Below are 20,652 nucleotides of genomic sequence, written 5' to 3' on the forward strand. Positions count from 1 at the left end.
AGCTTTCCCAAACCAGAAAGGATATTGTACACAACTATTAGATATTAAGACTTACACTTTACTGCAGAGGAACGGTAAAACAAGTGGGATGGAGGGTTGTGTATTGCCTAAGTTAATGGTGAACAATATTTCTGAATCAGATTTCTACAGATTTTTATTTTACGTTATTCTACATGCGTCGGAATTTTCCTAGGGTGGAAGAGTCACTTACCAGGGGCATTGGTTTAAGGTGCGAGAGGCAAGGTTTAAAGGAGATGGAAGAAGCAAGTTTTTTTACACAGAGGATGGTGGGTGCCTGGAACTCACTGCCAGGAGAGGTAGTGGTAGCAGATACAATAGTGACTTTTAAGGAGTGTGTTGAGATATACATGAGTAGGCTGGGAATAGAGGGATATGGTCCACGGAAGGGTAGGGGGTTTTAGCTCAGATGGGCAGCATGGTCATTGTAGGCTTGGAGGGCCCAAGAGCCTGTTCCTGTGCTGTCATTTTCTTAGTTCTTTGTTCTAGATTATTCTAACAGATGAAGTCAAAGTTCAGGCTTTCGGGAGCCTTACTTTCCTCCACCAGAATATCTTGCTGCCCTCGTAAGAACTAAGCTGATTTCATCTCTGTCTCAACTTCACTTTCCAGCCATTCACCAAAGTCCTTCAAACCCTTAGTAATTAAAAATCTATCCATTCGTTCATTCAATTTAGTCTCGGCATCCACCACGCCCTAGAGTAGTGACTTCCACAGACTTATAACCTTTTGAGAGGAGTAAGTTCTCATCCCTTTCAAAATCTACCACTCCTTTATCCTAAAACAACAGCCTTTTGTTCTGGATTGTCCTACAAAAGGAAACATCTCTCTGTGTCTACATTGTCAATTCCCCTCAGTTAGATCTCCTCTCATTCTTCTAAACTCCTCTCAGGTTATTTCATGAGCTGATCCCCCATTGGAATTCTTGGCAATAGGCCCAGGAGTAGAAACTTGTTTGGGTTCAGTTTCAATTAAAATGATCACCATGCAGGCTGGATGTGTCCCGACAGGAAGGGCAGTCCAAACTTGGATCTCAGGACACATTTTGGTTTTTGGTAAGTTTGGTGAGCTTTCTCAGAAAAGCTCATTCATTCGAGGAAATTAATCTCGATACGAAGCGACATAGTGGTTAGTACTGCTGCCTTGCAGCACAAGGGATCCAGTTGGGTCACTGTCTGTGTGGAGTCTGTATGTTCTCCCTGTGTCTAAGTTTCTTCCAGTTTCCTCTCACAGTCCGAAAGACATGCTGGTTAGGTGCATTGACTACACCAAATTCTCCCTTGGTGTGTCCAAACAGGCACCAGAATGTGGCGACTGGGGGATTTTCACAGTAATTTCATTGCAGTGTTAATGTAAGCCTATTTGTGACATAAATAAAATAAAAATAAATAAAATAAGTTACACCTGTATGTATAAATCCAAAATGAAATCCCATATAAAACCTGTCAAGTGGTTCTCTAATACTACAAAATCACAAATACAACTCACTGTAGGAACTGGATAAATACTGCACTGCAACTTTAATTTCAAAGTCACTGAACCTCTTTAATCCTTTTAAATCCAGTCTCAAGTTGCATAAAGTGCTAACGTAAATTTCGCAGCACCTGTTTTTGTGCGAGCATCCTGGAGATAACCCGTGACCATCCAAAAGCCAGGAAATCAGGTTGTGGATTAAGCTGATGTCATAAAATTGGCAAAATAATTTAATTTATATGACAGCATCTGTTTCTTGTGCCGCCAATTCTTGCAAATCCATGACTATCATGGGTCTCTGCACAAAATTTCTGGTCTGCTGCACCTTTGCTACAGGCACTTCAGAGACATGAGAATCAGAAAAATCAACCATGCAAGTTCAGGAGTTCAGTCAGCACAACTGTGGGAAAAAATGTCAAAATATGCAGGAGTCCCAGTCAGCCAGTAGCTTTCCATGGGCAAAGTTCTGAAACAGTTTATCAGGATTTATCTGTCACCTGCTGTTGGCATGAGTACAATTCCCATCTTCTGAACTTCGGTTGGGAATCTCAAAGTATAACTCCAAGAAATCCAAAGAGGGAGAAGTCAGGGGAAAATATATAAATGGGAATAAAATTAAAATATGGTATAAAAACACACAAGTCCATAACTTCCTGGCTCCCCAGCACCGGATTTGGGGGTTACCCTAAAGATGCGCTGGGGAATCCCTCTGCAAAGTTCCCAGTGAAGGGTTTATGTGGCAATTGTCCAGAATTGCAAGCTTCCCCTGGATAGTTGCACTGCTCAGGGAACCATCCACCAAAGCGATTTAAATTGCTAACTTCGGATAGCTGTGCGAGCTTTATGCCAATGGTTACTGAAAGAATTAGAAGAAATAAAACCACTTCTAAGTTTATTGTAACTATTTAAACACCCAGACAGAGCCCCATATTGTGCACCACCCATGATTCGGACCCCCCAACCAATCAACCCGCAGAGTATTCCCAGCACCCCACCATTCCCCTCCGCCATGGGGTACCTCCACCAGACGACCGCAGCTACATGTAACTCCCCTGACCCCAGCCACCCGGGATCCTCCTCACCCTCCAATCTGAAGGCTTGAACCTTAACAAATTTGAAATGCTGATGAAATGGGTTTATTCTGGTGGTATGTCGCTTGGAAAACCCTAGCATTGACTGAGGAGAGTGCATCAGCGGGTGTTAAGGATGCCAACGATATTTGATTTGATTTATTACTGTCACATGTATTAACATACAGTGAAAAATATTGTTTATTGCGCGCTGTGAAGACAGCGTACATAGAGAAGGAAAGGAAAGAGCGCAAAATGTAGTGTTACATTCATAGCTAGAGAAAGATCAACTTAATATGAGACAGGTCCATTCAAAATCTGATGGCAGCAGGGAAGAAACTGTTTTTGAATCGGTTGAAACGTGTACTCAGAATTTTGTATCTTATTCCCAGCGGAAGAAGGAGGAAGAGAGAATGTCTGGGGTGTGTGGGGTCCTTGATTATGCTAGCTGCTTTTCTGAGACAGTGGGAAGTGTAGATAGAGTCAATGAATGGGAAATTGAGTTGAGTGATGGACTGGGCTTCGTTCACGGCCCTTTGTAGTTTTTTGCAATCTTGTACAGAGCAAAAGCCATACCAAGCTGTGATACAATTGGAAAGAATGCTATCTATGGTGCATCTGTAAAAGTTGGTGAGAGTCGTAGCAGACATGCCAAATTTCCCTAGCCTCTAATGGTGGGCTTTCTTAACTATGGCATTGGCATGGAGCGTTGTTGGTGGTTGTTGATGATCTGAACATCTAGAAACTTGAAGCCCTTGACCATTTCCACTTTGTCTCCGTTGATGGAGACAGGGACATGTTCTCCACAACACTTCCTGAAGACGATGACTATCTCCACCGTTTTGTTGACATCAAGGGAGAGATTATTGTCATCGCACCAGTTCACCATATTCTCTATCTCTTTCCTGTACTCTGTGTCACCATTGTTTGAGATCTGACCCATTACGATGGTGTCATAAGCAAACTTGAAAATCAGGATCGGAGGAGAATTTGGTCACACTGTCATAAGGAGTATAGTAAAAGGCTAAGGACACAGCTTTGTGGGACACCGGTATTGAGGCTGACTGTGGAGGACGTGTTGTTTCCTACCCTTACTGATTGAGGTCTGTGGGTTAGGAAGTTCAGGATCTAGTCACAGAGGGAGCAGTCGAGCCCCAAGCCATAGAGTTTGGAGATGGGTTTTGTGGGGATTATGCTATTGAAAGCTGATCTATAGTTAGTAAATAGGAGTCTGACATAAGTAACTTTGTTATCTAGGTGTTCCAGAGTTTAATGCAGGCCAGGGAGATTGCACTTGCTGTGGATCTGTTATGGTGATAGGCGAACTGTAGTGGATCCAGGCAATCTGGGAGGCTGGAATTAATTTGTGCCATGATTAACTTTTCAAAGCACTTAATAATAATGGATGTCAGAGCCACCGGAAGATAATCATTAAGACATACTATCTGGCTTTTCTTTGGTACTGGGATGATGGTCATCTTCTTGAAGCAGATAGGGATCTCAGACTGTTGTAAAGAGAGGTTGAAGATGTCTGTGAATACCCCAGCCAGCTGGTCCATCCAGGATCTAAGTGCTCGTTCGGGTACCCCATCTGGTACCCCATTTTCCGTGGGTAGACTTTCAAGAAGGCTGCTCTGATGTCAGTGATGCTGACCTTGGACACAGATACATACGAGCCTTCCGTGGTGGAGGGAATGCTCTTGCTGACCTCTTGCTCAAAATGGGCATAGAATGTGTTAAACTCATTGGAGAGGTGTGCACTGGAGCCGGCAATTTTACCTGCCTTCGTCTTGGAGCCTGTTATGTCTTGCAAGCCTTGCCATAGTTAGTGGGAGTATGTATGGCTAGCCAGGGACTTGGTCCAGTACTGTCTTTTGGCATCTCTGATGGATCTCCATTGATCATATCTGGATTTCTTACATAGGTCAGGGCTGCCTGACTTGAATGTTTCAGACAGGGGATATCCCTGTTCATCTGTGGTTTCCGGATAGGCTGACTTTCCTTGGATATGCTGTTACAGTTAGCATACACAAATGTAAATTGACTGTAATCGGGAAAAACAAATTTCTCAGATACTCTAAGGGTATTCGAGTATTATCTGTTCACTGTGATGCCAACGAGAGAGCCTGGGTAACCAGGGATGTGTATTCTGTTTGGTTTTACAACCACTTTGTACCAGAGGCATATGTGCATTGTCGAGTAGTCAAGGCAACACATGGAACGCGTCTGGCCCGGATGGGGTACCTGGACGAGAACTCAGATCCTGCACAGGCTTGAAGAAAACTGTAAAGTCGTGTTGCACCTGGACAATTGTTCAGTACATGCCTCTGCTGAACTCTGTTTTTGTTGTTAACTTCACCCCATTGTAAGGTCATCAATTTAGCTGATCGACCAAGGCACTTTTCTGTCCATGAAATGTAAATAAAAATGCCGGAAACCTCCAAACTCTTCTGTGGCTGCCATTCTCCTGTTCTGCTGGGTGTGATACATATTTGGGTAAATAATCAGGTGGCATGGTCCGTTTAAGAGAATGATCACATGGTCACACCGTGAAATCATCAGGCATTCCGCAGGCTTTCCTGGCAGTCCAGATCTTACCCCTGTACTGTGAACATCTTTTCAATAAACCTGCATGTTTCAAACGCTCATGTGGCACCTCTACATTAGTTGTTATCACACACCACAGCATCAATATACAACAGGCTGAGCTCCAAATTCTCCATTCCCTCTGGCAGTGGGACAGGAGCAAATGGGGTCTGAGAATCCCACCTTAAGACTCCTTCTTTCAGAATGGACATATATTTGGCAAACTAATTTCAACACAGACAAGTGTGAGATATTAGATTCTAACCAGGAAAATAAACCAATCACATATTCGTTAGAAAATAACGATCTAAAGGAGGTACAGGAGCAAAGGGAATTGCAAGTACAGCTTCACAAACCACTAAGTTTTGTGAAGTTGTGCTCCTAGTTCTCTTTATTTCTCTACCTCATTTAGATTGCTATTTTTCTGGTTAGAATCTAATATCTCACACTGATCTGTATTGAAATTAATTTGCCAAATATTCAGCAAGTTTATTAATGTATTGTATTTTGCTACATTCTTCCTGAAACTGAGTAAACCCCCTTAGAAACTGAAGTTTGATTCCAAAGTCTAAATTGTTGATATAAAATGTCAACAACTGTTCAAACCAATAGTCCCTCTAATACCCCTTCAATGTACACAGCCCGTTTGCAGTGTGGCCATATGTGCGCACACCTTAAAAAGAAGGTTGCTTGTGCACAGGCTGTTTGTCCCTTGCACCACATCTTGGTGTGGCTCTCGCTCTACCTAAGACTGCCAGAAACTACAGAGGGTCATGAATGAAGCCCAGTCCGTTACACAAACCAGCCTCACATTCCACTGATTCTGGTCTGTATTTCCCACTACCTCAGAAAAGCAGCCAGCATAATTAAGGACCCCACGCACCCCGGACATATTCTCTTCCACCTTCTTCCGCCTGGAAAAGATACAGAAGTCTGAGGTCATATACCAACCAACTCAAGAACAGCTTCTTCCCTGCTGCCATCAGATTTTTGAACGGACTTATCTCGCACTAAGTTGATCTTTCTCGACACCCTAGCTATGAGTGTAATGCTACACTCTGCACTCCTTTCCTTCTCTATGAACCGCATGCTTTGCGTAGCGCGCAAGAAACAATACTTTTCACTGTATACTAATACATGTGACAATAATAAATCAAATCAAAAAAATCAAATATTTCAGCTTGCTGCATGGCCTTGTGAGATTCTACTTTCCACCTTCTGTCACTCTGAAGAGCTATCCTTTACTACTACTCTCTGCTTTCTAACTTGTGTTCTTGTACAGTTGCAAAGGGTTAACTTTCAGATTTTGTATGCCGACATGGTGCCAACTGAAAAATGTTTGTCCACCGCACATCCAACTAGCAATATGCAGCGCCAGTGGGTAAAGCTTCTTGCTGGTATTGTAAAATTATGTCATCTCAAACAATCAAGTATGATGGTTTTATTGACTGGAAAGAACTTTCAGGCAAAATACTGTATTTATTAAATCATACAAAAGCCCGCTTTCAATCTGTAGAATAAAATTATTGTTTGATTCACTTTTAAAAATAGATTTTAAGTTATTTTAATTTATTACGTGAAAGGATTAGGTTTCTCATTACTTCAATTTAATAACTAAAGCACTAAAGTCATCTGTTGTCTTATTAGTGATCTGTGATTTATGCACGTGCTGGATTTGAGGCCAGGTGCTTGTTTATACAACATTTAAAAACAAATCACTCTTTCTTGCTTACAAATTTCAGCATGGCAGCGGCGCAAAGCACACTGTGATTGGCTGGAGATCTGCACCACATCGTTCCGATCGTGCCAAACCGCACTGCGATTGGCTGACATTGTGGAAGTTCATGTTGTGATTTATTGGTGTTGTGCTACACCATACTGTGACTGGCGAGCTGTCAACTTGCATTGTTATTAACGGTTCTGTGATTATTGCATTCTGATACTTGGTCTGCACTTCAGATTCCCCGATCTGTCTATTTTTGTCGGAACCAACACCCCCCCCCCCCCCCCCCCCACCACCCCGCCCTCTTCCAGCATTGATTTTAACACCATGCATTGGAGAGAAGGAGAGGCACGAGGTTCAATGATAACTAACTCGATGCATATTCAGAAACATTGTGCCTGTATACGTGAATAAGGGACGCATGGCTAGAAGCTACTGTGGTCACCTGTTGTAATTCCTGCACTTCTTGAACATTAATGGCCATTAATTTTACAAGCCTGCAAAAGCAAACAATTAACTCTCACTTTGGGATTGGTCCCAGAACGGCTGCCAAAAGGAAGTGGGTGTTGTAAATTGTAATGCACCAGTCAGTCACCATGCCATTTAAAGTGACTAATGCAGGGATTATTGCTTGCTGATGCAGTTGCACTCCATTGCACAGATTTTCTATTGAGGATATTCACTATCTCAGTGGCTTCAATTTGTAATATCCATTTTAAGAACGTTTGCAGACTTTTTAAATGTTAAGTGGTCAATTGCAAACAAAAGATTGGAATCTGATGCAATTAACACATTATCGAGAAAACAATTAGGTCAGTGTGCCTTTTTACTGCACACTGTGGACGAAAATGTTATCCATAATTAAGGCACATAGGGAGGTGATGACCTACTGGTCTTATCGCTAGACTATTAATCCAGAAATCCATCTAATGTTCTGGGAACCAGGGTTCGAATCCTGCCACAGCAGATGGCGGAATTTGAATTCAATAAAAAATAATCTGGAATTAAGGATCTACTGATGATCATTGTCAATTGTCAGAAAAACCCACCTGGTTCACTAATATCCTTTAGGGAAGTAAATCTGCCGTCCTTACTTTGTCTGGCCTATATGCGACTCTAGAGCCACAGTAATGTAGTTGACTCTCAACTGCCTCTGAAGTGACCTGACAAGCCTGTCAGTTCAAGGACAATCAGAGATAAATAATAAATGCTGGTCAGCCAGTGACACCCATGTTCCATAAATGAATAATACAGGAGAAGAATTAGGTTGGAATGTTGGAAGAACGGTACATTGAGGTACTCAGGAAAAGGTGGGAATTTGAAGCTTTGCCACCTACCCATCAGGAATTCCTAATCATATCTTGCATATGCACAATTTACTTTTAAGATTACGCAGCTTAAATTGTTGCCACTCGCTACCACCAAGATAGGATGTGATGTACTAAGTGCTAGGACATTGTGATAAAATTGGAAAAAAAAGGTAATCCAACAATTGGGAATGGGTTCTGGTAGGCTTATATTTAAAGGAATAACAAGCTATTTTTAAAATGGAAACTGGAAGACTGTCTGGCCTGATGGAATTTAAGCTTTGATATGCTGATTAACCTAGCAACACTGAGAACAAATGTTTACTAAGCCAAGTTTGTAACAGTGGAAGTTGGGGCTGAGTTTCATGTTTACACTCTAAAAGGTGACCTCTTGTAATAAAGGAACTTAAAAGTAACTTCTGAGAACAATAGTTTAGATAACGGAAGATCAAAAGAAAAGAACATCATACCAGAGGCAAATTCACCCTATGTACAGTGTGTACAGTTAAATGGGATGAATTTATAAAAATAAATATGTCACCAATCAAAAAATATATTAAAGATCACAGCCTACACAGCTGGAAGCTACGTTATCCCCAGTAACCTGGGCCTGGAGAAAGCCTGTTAGAGAAGCCAGTTGTCTCTATTCTAAATCAGAAGCAACCCCAGAAGATCTAGGCGTGGCAAGAATTGCTGAATTTAGTTTGTAGTTTTCAAACCTGTGGGAGGTTTAGCTCTGAGGTCAGATTAACAGAGGGGTTTGGAATTGGTTAAATTTAAAGGTATTGTGAATAGGCAATAATTTTTTAAATGTTTTATTTATTAGTGTAAGCTTACATTAACACTGCAATTAAGTTACTGTAAAATCCCTTAGTTGCCACACTTTGGTACCTGTTCAGGTACACTAAGGGGCAATTTAGCATGCCCAATGCACCTGACCAGCATGTCTTTTGGACTGTGGGAGGCAACACGAGCACCCGGACGAAACCCACGCAGACACAGGGAGAACGTGCAGACTCCACACAGACAGTGACCCAAACTGGGAATTGAACCTGGGTCCCTGGCACTGTGGGCCACAGTGCTAACCACTGTGCCACAGTGCCGCCCCTGTAGTTGATGTATTTAAGTGTAATTCTAGTTGACTTTTTTATGTGCTTTGCTGTTTAATAAACATCTATTCTGGTTAAAATCATCACAAGAGTCTGGGGGATGCTTCAATGGTCTTTATGTCTTTCCTTATTTCAAAATACAATTGAGAGCAGGCATTCCAAAGTTCCCTTCTGGAGTTCAAAATACCCATCCAGTTAACATCAGCTGGGGCTCTTAACATAAGCCTATGAACTTGGACTCAGTCTATCTGAGCAGTAATTGAGGTCAGACACATATATAACATCCCAGTTAATGTTGTGTGTATATGGTCTTATCTTTTAATAAAAAACTCACATTATTGTTTTACCAATCTTTGTTGTACGACTGGAATGCTTAGGTCGATAAAAAAAATTACAAACATTCTCAATAGCCATAAAAGTCAGCAAGATCCTCAACTTTTATGGGTGCATCCCAGCTCGCACGTGAAATGCTTGTGGCTTCAGTCAATTTATTGTGCACAAATATGTCATGGAAGTTATATATTTTGTGTGGCTAAAAATTGAATTATTTTTCCCATTTACCAAATAAGCAAAGAGACCATAACAGCACAAGTCTGCTGGAGTGTCAGCTTTCGCAGTGAGGAGGAAGTCATCAATTTCATGCATGCAGTCATTTGAAATCCTGTGGTCATCGTAAAACAGAAAGGACTTTTATAAATGTCTGATTGCTATATGAAAAGCAGCATAAAATAACCTGGGTGAGTGTCTGCTTTTCTGAGGGTTATCGCATTGTCTTCACATTAAGGCAGTACTCTACAAGTGAAAGACAAAATGAGTAAAGTTTGTCTGCTGAGAGACAGAGATATCTTTTCCAGTTCTAATTCATGTTCCGTATGTCCCAATCACACAAAAGGCAAAACACAGGTGGAATGATGTATGTGCAAGGCAAGAAGTGATAGACTATATTGCTGGCATTCTCAAACAAGAGGAACATAACAGGAGCTAGAATAGACCATATTTCCCCCTGGGCCATTCATTATAATCTTGACTGATCTTCTGCCTGCTCCCCATATCCCCTGCTTCCCTGAGAGACCAAAAATCTGTCTGTCTCAGTCTTAAATATATTAAATGATGGAGCATTCTCAGAACTCGGGGTGGAGAATTCCAAAGTTTCGGAATGCTTTGAGTGAAGGAAAGGACAGCAAGGTGGCACAGTGGTTAGCACTGCTGTATCACAGCACCAGGGACCCGGGTTCAATTCCCGGCTTGAGTGACTGTCAATGTGGAGTTTGCACATTCTTTCTGTGTCTGCATGGGTTTCCTCCCAGTGCTCCGGTTTCCTCCCACAGTCCAAAAATGTGTAGGTTAGGTTGATTGGCCATGCTAAAATTGCTCCTTAGTGTTAGGGGGATGTCAGGGAGACTATTAGGGTAAATTTGTGGGGTTACGGGGATAGGGTCTGGATGGGATTTTATGATGGTGCAGGTTTGATGGGCTGAATGGCTTCCTTCTGCACTGCAGATATTCTATCTGTCCAAAATAATTGCCTCCTTATCTTGAAACTTTCTCCCCCATGTCCAGGGAGGGGAAACAACCTCTCAGTGTCTACCCTGTCAAGCCCCTTCAAATTCTTTACATTTTCAATGAGATCGCCCCTCATTCTTCTAAACTCCAGAGATTATGGGCCCCATTTACTCCGCCTCTTATCAAACTTCTTAATCCAGGATTCAATTCTGTGAGCCTTTGCTATACTGCCATGAAGATAAGGATATTATTCCTTAAATATGGAGAACAAAAGTGTACACAGTATCCCAGGTCTGGTCACACAAAAGCCCTGCATAATTTTAGCAAGACTTCCTTATACTTGTACTTTAATGCCTTTGCGATGAAGATCAACGTGCCATTTCTTTCCTAATTGCTTGCTGTACCTTTCTGCTAAACTTTGGTACTACTCCTATGCATACATACAAGTCACTCTGAATATTAACACTTCTACAAGTTCCAGTGTTTTTTAAAAATATTCATCTTTACCATTCTTATTATCAAAGTAAATAAACTTAAGTCCTCAGTTTATACTTAATCAGCTGTATCATTGTCCACTCAGTTAATCTATCTATATCTTTGTGTGTCCTTCTATGCTTATATTCCGATCTAACTTAGAATAATCAACAAACTTTGATGTATATCTCTGGGTCACTTTGTCTAAGTCATTGAGACAGCAGAGGTCCCAGGACTGATCCTTCCAGCACTCCACTAGTCGCAGCCCGCCAACCCTACTGCCATCTTATTTCTCCCTACTTTGTGATTTCTGTCCATTAATCAATCTTCCATTCATGTTAAAGAAATTACCTCAGTTTCAAGGTTCTTTTTTTTGTGCATTAACCTTTAGTGAGATAATTCATCAAATGCCTTTTGAAATCCAAATATACTACATATACTGCTTTACCACTATCTACCTTACTTTACTTTTACTTTGTTTTCTCTCTTCTTCCTTTCTTCAATCTAGCATTATATTTACTGACTTCCAATCTACTGGGAGTGTTCCAGACTATGGGGAATGCTTTCCATGTAACTGGAAACCCTGACACCACCAAAGTAGAAATCAAGTTCTGTGCCTCATAACAGGGTGCCTTCTAATCCTACCCTCATCACAACAATAAGAGCCCATCACACCTCAGAAAATGCTGGCCTTGGACAATTATCACATTCTCATTTTCAGGTCCTTCTCAGTTCCTCACACTCTATCTCTCACACCTTTGGTCTTTGCACTTCTGATCTCCAAAATTATACATCATACGATCACTAAACACACTTATTAATATGACAAATATATGTGCCTTGAATCTTGTCAGCATGATTTGTGACAGAGCTTTTCCCTTGGGCAGATAACTTGTCACAGTGCAGGGCAGACTTGAAACTGGGAGTGTAACAGATCTGATTTTAAGATCCATTCACAGGTGCCCCCATATGAACTCTGCCTGAAAAATGTCAGCGAGTCCAAATCGTGCTGCAGAAGTCTGTAAGTCCAATTGGTGCCTCCGACTGCGCATGTGCAGAAACAAATGATAGAATGCCACTTCCCTACCCTATATCCCTTCCACACCCTCACCACCCAGACCGGTCGTGGGCCCCATCCTGTCTTCCCCCCCACCAATGTTAGGCAGAGTGACAGCGGACTCCCCCTTCCCCCCGACTGATCATAGGTAGAGTGACAGTGGACCCCCTCCCCCCCGATCATCACAGGCAGAGTGGCAGCAGCCACCTCCTTCTCCCTCACTGATCACAGGCAGAGTGGCAATAGATGCCCTTTCACACCCCCATAGCTCTCAAGCAGAGAGCCATCGGACCTGCCTTTCCACTCCCCATCACCGCCCCCCCCCCACCTATCTCAAGCAGTCCAATGTAATTAATCAGTAATTCTGTCTCTGTGGGGACTTACATTATCACCCTCTGTGTGGCTCTCCTTCATGCACATGCATTTGTATGGATTGGCTGAAGTGTCACAGTGATCAGCATGACCATGGCAGTTACACCTACAGACAAGAGAGAAAAAAAAGCAATTGCCAAAATAATGAAGCATGCACATTGTTATCTTATTTATAGACAGTCTAGAATGCACCACAAGTAACTATTCTGCCAGTTAAAGCTTGCTCATAAATCACAAGATAATTTTGGCTCATTGAGTTGTAGGATCAGAATCCCCTCCAACCGGACTTTTTTTGAAAAGAAAACCCAAAAAGCTTCACGGACATAAATATTGCAAACAAACAGGCCAAACTTCAGCACAGAGGCGCAGGCTGCCTTGTCAGGGGTTAATCTTCAAAGCATGTCAGTGCTGGAACCAAGTCGATACTGTTTAAAGACACTGGGGACATTATCATCTTAAAGACACAAATCAGTGGCCATCAGACAATCTAATTAAAGAAACTGGGAGGCCATTATAACAGACGGGCCCAGACAACAGCTATGATACATACAAACAAACATCGACAACAGCTTAGCAGAAATAAACTTTATCACATATACATCAACTTGAGAGCCAAGGATGTCACAACTGAATGGGGTCCATTGTTTCGGTCATGGAAGCAACATTATGATGAATGGGTTTGTCTGGGCCTAGGCAAGAACCAGACTAAAGAGATGGAACAAGGTGCTAAGCAATGGCCATTCAAACAGAATGGGCAGAACTTTCCAGCCACGCTCACGCCAAAACTGGAAAATCTTGCTCGAGGTCAACAGACCTTTGCATAGCCCCTGTCCCAACCACTATGATTCTTGTGGTTCACAGCACGGAAAATTCCACCCATAGTCCCCTGAAAACGTGTTTCAATATTTTCGATGACATTTTATAATAAAAAACCAAGGCCGGAGGCTCTGGCACAACAGTCACCAAGGAGACTTAGGAATGATCAACCTGGTTTATAAACCAATAGCTGGCAGCAGAATGACCAGTTATGTGGAAAGTTGTAATTATCAGCCAGATCACAGCAATTTTGGGGTTGAGGTCTAAGGGTAACAATTAATTCCTAAGGGACTTTGAGTTGAACAGAGTAGGAATTGGGGCAGAAATGTTGCGGGTTATCCTTTCATTAAAGTTCCAAAATTAGAGCTTCCAATAATTTCTTATATGATTCTACATACTTTCTCTGAGCATCCAGAACATGCCACCTGAGAGAAATGGTGGACTTAGATTCTGTAGAAGCTTCCAAAAATTAATTGGGCAGAATTGGGTGATTCATTTTGGTAGGACAAACTTGAATGCAGATTATAGGGTCAACTGCAGGGTTCTGAGGAATGTGGAAGAATAGAGAGACCTTGGTGTTCATATCCACAGATCTCTGAAGGCTGCCACTCAAGTGGATAGAGCTGTGAAGAAGGCTTATAGTGTGTTAGCGTTTATTAACAGGAGGTTTGAGTTTAAGAGTCGTGAGGATATGCTGCAACTATACAGGGCCTTGGTGAGCCACATTTGGAATATTGGGTGTACTTCTAGTCACCTCATTATAAGAAGGATGTGGAAGCATTGGAAAGCGTAAAGAGAAGATTTACCAGGATGCTACCTGGTTTGGAGGGTAGGTCTTATGATGAAAGATTGAGGGAGCGGAGGAGTTTGAGAGACGATTTAATAGAGGTTTATAAGATGATGAGGGGGATAGATAGAGTGAATGTTTAGAGACTATTTCCTCAGGTGGATGTAGCTATTACTAGGGGGCATAACTATAAGGTTCATGGTGGGAGATATAGAAGGGATGTCCGAGGTAGCTTCTTATGCGGAGAATGATTGGGGTGTGGAATGCACTGCCTGCTGTGATAGTGGAGTTGGACACTTTAGGAACTTTCAAGCGGTTACTGGATAGTCACATGGAACACACCAGAATGATAGGGAATGGGATAGCTTGATCTTGGGTTCAACATCGAGGGCAGAAGGGCCTGTACTGTGCTGTACTGTTCTATGTTCTATACTTGAAGGGAACTAATTTGCAAGATTACAGGGAAAAAGGCACAGGTCATTTAGAGAGGCGGTGCAGACTTTATGGATTAAATGTCTTCCTTCTATGCTATGTCTATGATTTAATAATCCATTACTGTTCACACACAGGTCAGAATTTTACGCTGCCCCTAGAAATGGACTGGCAGGCAGGGGGCAATGTAAATTCAGATGGGACCTCAGTGATGGTACCATTTTCGTCACCTACCTGACCCAGCAGCAGGATAGGTACCAGATGAGCTGCTCACCCTTGAGCCAATTGAGGCTCTGAAGTGGCCAATTAACAGCTACTTAAAGGCCCCTTCCCCGCAGCCACTGCTATTTTGCCAGCAGCAGGGGTGCCCAAGCCATATGCGTGACCATCAGGTATTGAATGGCAGCCTGACCATAGGCTGGAGATGGACCTTCCTGCCCAATCATCTTGTGCCCAGTGGGGTGCTCCCTCAGCAGAAGGGACCAGCCCTACTTGATGCACCACCAAACCACCTCCCCCGACTTCAGGCTCTGAAGAAGAGTCATACAAAATGAAAACATTGGCTGGAATTTTACTGACATGTCGATTCACGTAGAACGGCATTGTTCACTGGCCTCAGGTGAATCTTACAGGCAGGTGAGGCTGTAAAATTCTGGTAGTTAATTCTGTTTCTCTTTGCATAGATTCTGCCAGACTTGCACTGTCTGCCCAGCATTTTTTCTGTTTTTATTTCAGTTTTTAGTATCTGCAGTATTTTGTTTTTGTCCTAAACGTACAAAGTTAGCCAGATAATTCACAAAAATTCCATAAAACAACTCCATTAACAATCTGACAGTAGATATACTGCCACAGCAAAAACTAGATTGTGATCTGAATTGCCACTCAGGCTTCCAGGAAGGCTATGTGGGAATAGATTACCTTTCAGCCCTTTTGTAAAATATGTTTTCTCATGGGGTATCACTGGCTCAGGTAACATTTAATGTCTATCACTCATTGTCCTCAAGAAAGTGGTACTATCTGCCTTCTTGAGCCAAGATGTGGAGATGCTGGCGTTGGACTGGCGTAAACACAGTAAGAAGTCTCACAGCACCAGTTTAAAGTTCAACAGGAACCTGTTGGTCTTTAACCTGGTGTTGTGAGACTTCTTACTGTGTTCTTGAACCAAAGCAGTCCACATTTTGACCCAACAATAGTGACAGAATGGCTATACAGTCCCAAATCAGGATGGTGCATTGCTTGAAGGGGAATTTGCAGGTGATGGCATTCCCATGCTTCTTTGCGCAAAGGTAGGGGAGTCTAAAACTAGAGGCATAGATTTAAGGTGAGAGGGAAGAGATACAAAAGAGCCCAGAGGGGCAATTTTTTCACTTAGAGGTGGTGAATGTCTGGAACAAGCTGCCAGAGGTAGTAGCAGAGGTGGGTACAATTTTGTCTTTTAAAAAGCATTTAGACAGTTAAATGAGTAAGATGGGTATTCAGGGATATGGGCAAAATGCAGGTAATTGGGACTAGCTTCGTGTTAAAAACTGAGAGACATGGACAAGTTGGGCCAAAGGGCCTGTTTCCATGCTGTAAACCTTTGTGATCCTATGACCATGATTCTGTCTGCTGCCCCTGTCCTGGTAGAAGTTGCCGGTTTGGAAGGCGCCGCTGAAGGAGCCTGGTGAGTTATGGAATGTGGATCATTGGAGTGCTGTTACCTTTGACCCATTTAGGCACTGAGCTGATGATCAGCACTGGAACGGCAATCCAAACCCAAAGTGTCGTCAGGATCATGACTCTGATCAGGTTCTGGATTTAAATTCTGTCTTTTGGAAGGTTTTATAGCAGTTTATATTACAATAGATCTGCAGGAACTGCGTAAAAGTTCTTCTGGGGTGGGTGAGGAATCTAATGTAGACTGTGGCACCATTGCTTCAAATCAACCTCCCCCCCAACCACAACCCTCCCCCCCACCCCACCCCACCACCACCACCTTGGCTTTTTGTATTATCATACAATGTCGCTTCTTGATAGTTTTCAATAATAAACAACAGAGGTGCTTGGTAAAAGATGGTCCACTGTACATACTTACAAAACATGTTTAATATGTTGTTATTTGTTTTATTGATTGCTTAAAGGCAACAGTAATGTAATAACTCACTGGACGTTCTATACACATTACAAAGGTAACATGTCTATTGAAGGGGTTATGTTTTCATGTAAGTGCTTTCTCTACCACAAAGAGAGTTATGAGTGTTAAAAATCTGATTACATATATTTTTGCCCTTGATAATAATGTCAGTGATGCTGAAATGATTTTGATAATATTCCACCTCATGTGAAAAGTTCTAAATCCAGTTTACTGCATGAATATTTTTGTTACACTGACATTCACATGTAATGCATCAATGGCGGCATAAGAGGGACACAGTGGTACAGGGGTGGTATGGTGGCATAAGAGTGGCACGGTGGCACAGTGGTTAGCACTGCTGCCTCACAGCATCAGGGACCTAGGTTCAATTCCCAGCTTGGGGCACTGTCTATGTGGAGTCTGCATGTTCTTCCTCCAGATGCTCTGGTTTCCACCCATAGTCTGAAAGATGTGCTGGTTTGGAGCATTGGCCATTCTAAATTCTCCCTCAATGTACCCGAACAAGTGCGGGAGTGTGGTGACTGGGAGATTTTCACGGTAACTTCATTGCACTGTTAATGTAAGCCTACTTGTGACCAATGAATTAATTTTAACTTTAGTTACATATTTCAGCCATATACAATAGATAGCTTCCAAACCCAGTATTTTATTTTTCTTTTCACACTATGGCAAGAAAAATAAAATGATTCATAAAAGACAACACAAAGAGAAAACTCCAATCATCGACAAGAATAGCCAAAAGGATCATATAAAAATAAAGCCACATCTCATTATAATTGAAATAAATTACAGAAATGACTAATACATATTTCTCTAACTTTTGTATAATCTGAAGATGTATAAATGTGGAAGAATATTTCAGTTGGAAGGTAAATCAGTGGCACGGGGGTGAGCAGTGCTGCTGAACAGGACCGGAGCCCCAGGTTCAATTCCAGCTTGGGTGACTATCTCGAGTGTACACATTCTCCCTGTGTCTGCGTGTGTTTCCTATGGTTGCTCCAGTTTCCTCCGACATAGTAACTTCATTTTCATAGGGGATTTTCATAGTAACTTCATTGCAGTGTTAATACAGCCTACTTGTGAAATTAATAAATATAGCTTTAAAAAAGCTTTAAATCTTACTCCACTAATTGTAAATGATAAATTGGGAAATATTCTCTACTTCCCATCTTAAGCAGAAAACATCCACTGGTTAACTTGCCATACTCATGGCAAGCACTTATATAATAATTTCTTAAATACTTTATCAAACCTTACCTTCCACTTATGGTGATTTCATTCACTCCATAATATCTATGTCTGAAGTTCACTGATGTTTGCCTGGTATGGTATTGGCCTCTTAGATGGATTCTTACATGAGTAGTCCTGACAAATGTTTGAAGAGCTGGAGTGTTGTAAAAGTCATTGTACCCAGGACGTCTGTTTGGTTCAGAAGTCAGTATACTGAAAGTCACATTTCCACCCGCATAGGGAATGGTGCTGGTTAAAAATCAATAAATTTAAAAGAAAAGAAAAAATATATATTAATTCATACATAAACAGAAGGAAAGTGGTTTCTTCAGCAGACAAATAGAAATGTATTTGAGGCTCCAAGTTTAAATGAGTCATTCCATGTACATGTCAATCATTTATCCTGATTCATTCATTTTCTGGAGACGTAGAAGTCCAAAGGCAACTTCTTTGAATTGTAAATTCTGTTCTTTGATTGGCCAATAAGGTTCCATTGCAGCTGCATTGATGATGATGCCAATTTTCACTCTGTTATTCTTCTGACCTTGGCATAACCTATGTAAACTCATTGTTGAGCCACAGAAATCAATCAATCCACTAAAGTGGCATGACAGTTCAGATGCAGGCATGCTACCATCTTTAATAATTGTACTTTTGTAAAAACATGGAAAAAATGACTAAAGAGTAGGCAGTCCATTGCAAAGCAGAGGGATTAATCAGAAACTTACCCAATTGTCTGGAATGAAGTCAAGGGTATATTGTTGTTTGAGGAGGTATCAGCCAGAGTAGATAGAGGAGAATGGCATGATGGCACAATGGTTAGCACTGCTGCCTCACCCGGGTTCAATTCCTGGCTTGGATCACTGTCAGTGCAGAGTCTGCACGTTCTCCCTGTGACTGCATGTTTTGCTCCAGGTGCTCTGGTTTCCTCCCAGTCTGAAAGATGTGCTGGTTAGGTGCATTGGCCATGATAAATTCTCCTCAGTGTACCCGAACAGGTGCCAGAGTGTGGCGACTAGGGTATTTTCACAGTAACTTCATTCCAGTGTTAACGTAGGCCTACTTCTGACACTAATAAATAAACTTAAACTTAAACCAGTCTGTGTTGTATATTTGGATTTTCCAAAGGTATTTGATAAGGTGACAGGCAAGATAGGAGCTCATGGTGTTGGAGGCAATATTTTGGAACGGGTAGAGGATTATCTAACTAACAGGAAGCAGCGAGTACGAGTAAGGGTTTTTTTTCAGGTTGGAACCTGAGTAACCAGTGGAGTGCCACAGAGTTCAATGCTGGGACTACAGTCCTTTAAAATATAAAACAATGATTTGGAGGAAGGAACAGAGTGTACTGTAGCCAAATTTGCAGATGATGCAAAAGTGGGAGGGAAGACAGACGCTAAGGAAGATATAAATAGTTTACAGAGAGATATTGAGTTATAGGAGTTTACAGTATGGAAACGGGCCCATCAGCCCAACTTATCCATGCCACCCAATTGCCCACATTTGGCCCATATCCCTCTATACCCATTCTTACCCATGTAACTGTCTAAATGCTTCTTAAACGACAGAATTGTACCCACCTCTACTACTGCCTCTGGCAGCTCGGTCCAAACATTCACCACAGTCTGAGTGAAAGAATTGCCCCCCTCTGGACCCTTTTGCATCTCTCCCCTCTCACTTAAATCCATGCCCTCTAGTTTTCATTTCCCCTACATTTGGGAAAAAAATGTTACTATCTAGCTGATCTATGTCCCCCTCATTATTTAATAGACCTCTTCAAGATCACCCCTGAGCTTCCTATGCTCCAGAGAAAAAAGCCCCAGTCTATCCAGTCTCTCCTTATAAATCAAACAATCAAGATCTAGTAGCATCCTAGAAAATCTTTTCTGCACTCTTTCTAGTTTAATAATAATCTTATTAATGTAAGGTGTTCATTTTGGAAGAAAGAATGAAAAGGCAGATTATTATTTAAATGGAGAGAGACTGCAGAAAGTTGTAACACAAAGGGACTTGGGGGGTCCTTGTCCATGAAACACAGAAAGCTTGCATAGGTGAAGATGGTAACAAGGAAGGCAAATGGAATGCTGGTTTTTATTTCAAGAAGACAAGTGCTTAAAGATAAAGAGATGTTGCTGCAACTGTATAAGGTACTAGCGAAGCCAGTTTGAAATACAGTGTATGGTTTGGTCCCCTTATTTAAGGAAAGTTATAATACCATTGGAGGCAGTACAATAATGTTTGCTAGGATGGTCTGGGGTATGGAGGGACTGCTATATGAGGGACGTCTTAGAGTTCAGCAGAATAAGAGGTGATATGATTAAAACTTTTAAGATTTTCAGAGGGTTAGACAGGGTAAATGTTGGAAGGATCTTTCCATTCATGGGAGGGTGTAGGACCAGAGGACATAGTCACAGAATAAGAGTGTGCTCATTTAAGCTGAGGAGGAATTTCTTCTCTCAAAGAGTGGTGAGCCTTTGGAATTCTTTACCCCAGGAAGCTGTAGAGGCCGAATCCTTGAACATTTTCAAGGTTGAGATCAATAGATTTTTTAATCATCTGGG

General features: G+C 41.8%; 1 protein-coding gene across 1 annotated transcript in view; it reads right to left on the reverse strand.

Annotated features, from left to right (window-relative positions):
- ush2a (Usher syndrome 2A (autosomal recessive, mild)) overlaps positions 1–20,652 on the reverse strand; it is an 815,153-nt gene that overhangs the window by 676,106 nt on the left and 118,395 nt on the right. Inside the window, exons 8-9 of the mRNA XM_080200528.1 lie at positions 18,119–18,340; positions 12,705–12,798 (exon numbers count right to left, since the gene is read on the reverse strand). Of these exons, the coding sequence (XP_080056654.1) occupies positions 12,705–12,798; positions 18,119–18,340 (316 nt within the window). The remainder of the gene's footprint in view (positions 1–12,704; positions 12,799–18,118; positions 18,341–20,652) is intronic.

Source organism: Carcharhinus amblyrhynchos, chromosome 12 (genome assembly GCF_965287045.1).
Source record: "Carcharhinus amblyrhynchos chromosome 12, sCarAmb.v2.hapA, whole genome shotgun sequence".
Lineage (NCBI taxonomy): Eukaryota > Metazoa > Chordata > Chondrichthyes > Carcharhiniformes > Carcharhinidae > Carcharhinus > Carcharhinus amblyrhynchos.